We start from the raw sequence: 5,207 nt of genomic DNA, 5'->3' as shown, positions 1-5,207 counted from the left end.
TTAGTTGGAGGGAAACCTTGCCTACCTCTAGCTTCCTACTTCGGTTGAAATATGGAAATCAATTCTTCATCTCACTAAATATGCGTAGAAAAATTCTTTCTTCGTCCGATGCCGACGTCTAAACTTTTCATCATCGACAAAATAGTATTGTACAAGATGGTTGTGCCCATCCACACGATTTCTCTGTAAAGGGCATTTTCTGGTTTTTGAAGAGGAAGTTTCAACTTTGTCTTCTTGTAGATAAGCGAGCATTATTTGCATAACGTTTTCGATAAACATCGATTCTCAGAAAGCAAACTTACCGTGGAACATAATTATGGCGTTTTGAATTTGATATAAAGAATATAGAGGTTTTTTTGTGTTGTGGTATATAATGAAAGTAGTATTCTGTATTAGAGATAGAGGAAAAAAAATTATAATCCTAAGTGCGTCCTACGGTAAAAAAATGAAAGAATGCATGCGGTGTAATCCCACACACCACACGTTGTGGTGTTCCCCACGTCCCGCTCCTACCAGCTCAACCCACCGTATTGTGTGATGGAAGTAGACTCTTGGGCTTAACTTTGCAACCATTACAATCTAGAAACTAGTATTTTTGTATGCAAAATATCTACCAACATTGCTTGAACAATCTATAACTAGATTTAAAGAAAAAGATGCCTAAGGAATGACAGATTACAAATTTTAACCCACCATCTAGTGTTTGTTATTCCAAGGAACTGTTACTTTCTCTTATTATTCTCTTGCCGGTGAAAAATGGCTGGTGAAGCCCCACTTATATGATTAAGGTTCTTGTGGTCTTGTTGAGTCCATAGATGCTTGGCATGCATAACAAATTACAAAAATTTAATTACTTCAATACATAATGTATCTTTTACGGTTCTTTAAAGTAAGCACACTAGCTCCGATTTTGCAAGTTCCAATTTTTCTTTAGGGTGCTTTATGCTTGGGGTAAATTCAGCATATATGTACTAATACCGAAACAAAAAGCGGATAACATAATTTTACCAAGTGTGGCATAAACCATATTGGACGTTCCATTTTGATACATGAATAAACATTATCTAACAACAACCAATGTTATAAACATAGTATGCAAATTTCTATAAATCCATAATAATCAAACAACAACCACCGTTATAAAATAGTATGCAAATTTCTATAATCCATAATGTACCAATATCACATGCCTTGCATGGTTGCATGAGTAGAAGATCGAAATAGCATTCCAGAATTCATGAGTTGCACTGTTTAGCATAAACTAATGAAAAGAAACCACAACCTTAGAAGATACCAGTTAAATTAACAACTATGATTTGAGAACTAAAATTCTTGCATGCATATGGACTCTAGATGTTCCTTCATTGCCTGAACCTCATCAATGGATGCATCTTCGTGGTGCTCGATCCACTTGGTCGCGTCAGCAATCTTGTCCTTCATCATCTTCAACCTCTCACTGTAATCCATATTCTTAATCTTATTTTTCATGTCGTATATGAAATCCTCTAGAGCATTGAATGCATCTACTTTCTTTTTGTATTCTTGGTCCTCGTGTTTGTAGTCTTCAGCATCTTTTACCATCTTCTCGATCTTTTCCTTTGAGAGTCTTCTGTTTTCGTTGGTAATCATGAGTTTATTCATCTTACCGGTTGATAATATCCCCGCTGTGACTGTGAGGATACCGCTGGCATCTATTTCAAAACACGCAATTGTGTTTACAACTCCTTTTGGAGCCGGGGGTATTCCAGAAATTCTGAAAATCCCCAACAAGTGGTTATCCGTAGATTTGGCTCTTTCACCTTGATACACCACGATTTCCCACCAAGATTGGTTGTCTTTGGTTGTACAATAAATTTTGGATATCTTTGTAGGTATTGGAGTGTTCCTTGGGATCACCACGTTAAATTTTTTGCCTCTTACCTCTATACCAAGGGACAAAGGGGTGACATCTAATAACACCAAATCTTGACACCTTTTATCACTGTTACCACTTAACTTTGCAGCCATAACTGCTGCACCATATGCTACAGCCTCATCGGGGTTTAGGCTCTTGTATAGCTCCTTCTGATAGAAAAGTTTTTGCAACATACATTGGACCTTTGGTATTCTGGTTGACCCACCAACAAGAATCACCTCGTTTACCTCCAATTTCTTGATCTTTGCATCGCTTAAACATGCCTCCAGTGTCTTGATGCACCGATCAAAATAATCCGTGTTGATGTCTTCAAATTTAGCTCGACTGAATTTCATAGAGAAATCAATCCCCTCATGCAAGCAATCTAGCTCGATTGAAGTGAGAGTATCGCTTGAGAGAATCCTTTTTGCTTTCTCACAAGCACATCTCAGTCTCCCCAATGCTTTTTTGTTGGGTGTCAAGTCTTTCTTCCATTTTCTTTTGAATTCCTTAACACAGTGATCCACCATGCGGTTATCAAAATCCTCGCCTCCCAAATGAGTATCACCAGCAACGGCTTTCACCTCAAAGGTACCGACATCCCCTTCTACCATCGTCAATATAGAGACATCAAAAGTGCCACCACCCAGATCAAACACCACCACATTCTTCTTCTTTTTCTCTTTCTCTTTCATTTTGAGAGACTCTTCTAGACCATAAGCAATTGCAGCTGATGTAGGCTCATTGATCATGCTAATAACATTGAGTCCAGCAATAGTGCCAGCACCCTTTGTTGCTTGACGTTGTGAATCGTTAAAGTACGCCGGGACTGTTATCACTGCATTTTTTACTGGTTTTCCAACGTATGACTCAGCAATCTCTTTCATCTTTCCAAGAACCATCGATGAAATTTCTTCCGCCAAAAATTCTTTGGCTTTACCTTTGTAGGAGACAACTATTTTTGGTGTGTCGGAAGGACCTTCTATCACCTTAAAAGGCCACAATTTCTTGTCATCCTGCACTCTGGAATCACTGAACCTCCTTCCAATCAACCTCTTAGCATCTGAATATCCACAGTAATAGAAAAGTCAAAGATATCAGATTTTAATTCCCTAAACTGGCTATCTAGGACTAGATTTTTTGGTTTTTATTTAAAGAGAAAGTAATATGCATGCAGACGATATGGAAAGAACACCAATATAGCACAATGATTTAAGACTTCAGTGTACTTAAATGTATCAGATTCCGCTGTTGAGTGATGAATGAGTCTTAAAATATGGAATTTCCCTATGGTTAAACATAATAAAATACCAACATTAGATAAAGTCTATGAAAAGAAAAAAAAGCTTACCAAATATGGTGTTAGCAGGGTTGATGGCAGCTTGGTTCTTGGCGCCATCACCAATGAGACGTGCTGCATCAACGAAAGCAACACAAGACGGTGTCGTTCTATATCCTTGAGCATTAGGAATGATTTCGATGCGATTATTCTTCCAAACGGCGACACATGAGTATGTTGTTCCGAGGTCAATGCCGATGGCCGGTGCATCGTCTCCTGATTTTCCCATTACAGCCAGATTTCAAAATAAATTTGCTTTCGCTTTTCATAACTTATCTTAGGCATTATAAAGGGTGTTGTTTTAAAATTCAAAAAGTTTGATAAGAGATATAGGGTATTGATGCATAGTCAATCTTTATCTCCCACTATCTCGACCCTTATCTCCTCTAGTTTTAAACCAAAAGTTTAATCGCTCAAGTGCACCCAAATGACGGAAGGGCTAACAGAGCGTGTTTTTTTTTTTTTTTTTTTTTTTTTTTTTTTTTTTTTTTTTTTCATTATTTAGAAAACCTTTTGATATAATTTAAAGTATGATTTGTCAAAAATTAGGACTTTGGTCCAAATTTTTTTGGAGTTATTACTATTGGTTCAAAAGGTTTCATTTGTTATAACTTTGGTCCAATTTGTTTGAACTTTTTAAAAATAACGAATTTGCCTTTTGTATTTGTATTTTCTATTTTTTTTATTTAATTTAACTATTTTCTAAATTAAAATAGAAAATAATCACCCTACTTCTTACGTAATACTAACCCATCCACAACTTCTCTCTCTCTCTCTCTCTCTCTCTCTCTCTCTCTCTCAAACCACAACTGCAATCAACTACCACAACCACAAAAACCACCCGCCACGTCATCTTTCATCTTCTTTGACTTGTGATTATCGCAAGAAACCACTTGCCACCATCGTTCTTCATCTTCACAGGGGCGGTGACCTCTAGATTTGAAAAATCTAATGACGACGATGGCAATGTTTCTAGGGCATCACATAGGTCACGAAGGTAACAATATGTGATATCCCAAAATTCACGGTCATTTTAAAAATTTTATTTATGCTTATTTGAAAATCAGAATACCCATTTTAAAGAAATATGTTGCAGAATTTGTTCCCAAAAAACATGATAAATGTATTATCAAAACATTACCGAAGAAATGTATTTTATTCATTTTAAATCATTGGAATGTCATCATTAATACAAAAACATAAGCATAAACAGACCCTACGTTCATTTACACTACATCTCTTTTAATTTCTCAGTGTAATGTAGCTTCATATCGACACCTGTGATACAAATAAACTAAGTGAGTCAGGTTGGGAAACTTGGTGAGTACATGATGATTTCAATACCACAATGTTATATATATATATATATATATATATATATATATATATATATATATATATATATATATATATATTAAAACTTACAAAATATTCAATTTCACCTTATATAAGCAATTCCTACCCCACCCCGTCAATCCTCACAATGACACGATCCATACTCTCGGATCCTAAATTAACCGGTTTACCTAATCCATACTCCCGGATCAGAAAGAACGACTACGTCTACTCCATGCTCTCGGATCAATGACAAATGACTATGTCCAATCCATACTTTCAGACTAGGGATTACTGACTATGTCTAATCCATACTCTCAGATCAATGAAAAATGACTATGCCCAATCCATACTCTTGGACTAGGGACGAATGACTATGTTTAATCCATGCTCTCGGATTAATGACATATTTTAAAGTTCTATCCTCCGTGTATATCTCACCCGAACTCATAATAAGATACCACCTAGTATTCATCTTAATTAATTTACGTTTACTCCGTATCCTAAATCATCATATATTATCAGATATACTCTTAACACGTATTTCAGGCAATATCAAATATTTCACACATAAATATATAATTAATACTTTAATACTTGTATTAAAATCATGTTCATGAAAGGGACTATGCACTCACT

The 5,207-nt window shown here is 35.9% G+C and overlaps 1 protein-coding gene across 1 annotated transcript; it reads right to left on the bottom strand.

The window, feature by feature from the left end:
* Positions 1-1,117: 1,117 nt before the first annotated feature.
* On the bottom strand, positions 1,118-3,626 carry LOC145102481 (heat shock cognate 70 kDa protein-like). The gene is made up of 2 exons (XM_079039878.1): positions 3,246-3,626; positions 1,118-2,957 (listed from the first exon to the last, which is right to left on the bottom strand). The coding sequence occupies exons 1-2, from the start codon at positions 3,460-3,462 to the stop codon at positions 1,324-1,326; spliced, it is 1,851 nt and encodes a 616-aa protein (XP_078896004.1). The 5' UTR covers positions 3,463-3,626; the 3' UTR covers positions 1,118-1,323.
* Positions 3,627-5,207: the final 1,581 nt, after the last annotated feature.

This window comes from Lactuca serriola, chromosome 4, assembly GCF_051521515.1.
Source record: "Lactuca serriola cultivar US96UC23 chromosome 4, Lser_US96UC23_V15, whole genome shotgun sequence".
NCBI classification, from domain to species: domain Eukaryota; kingdom Viridiplantae; phylum Streptophyta; class Magnoliopsida; order Asterales; family Asteraceae; genus Lactuca; species Lactuca serriola.
The sequence above is the reverse complement of the archived record's forward strand: the minus strand, read 5'-3'. Positions and strand labels throughout refer to the sequence as shown.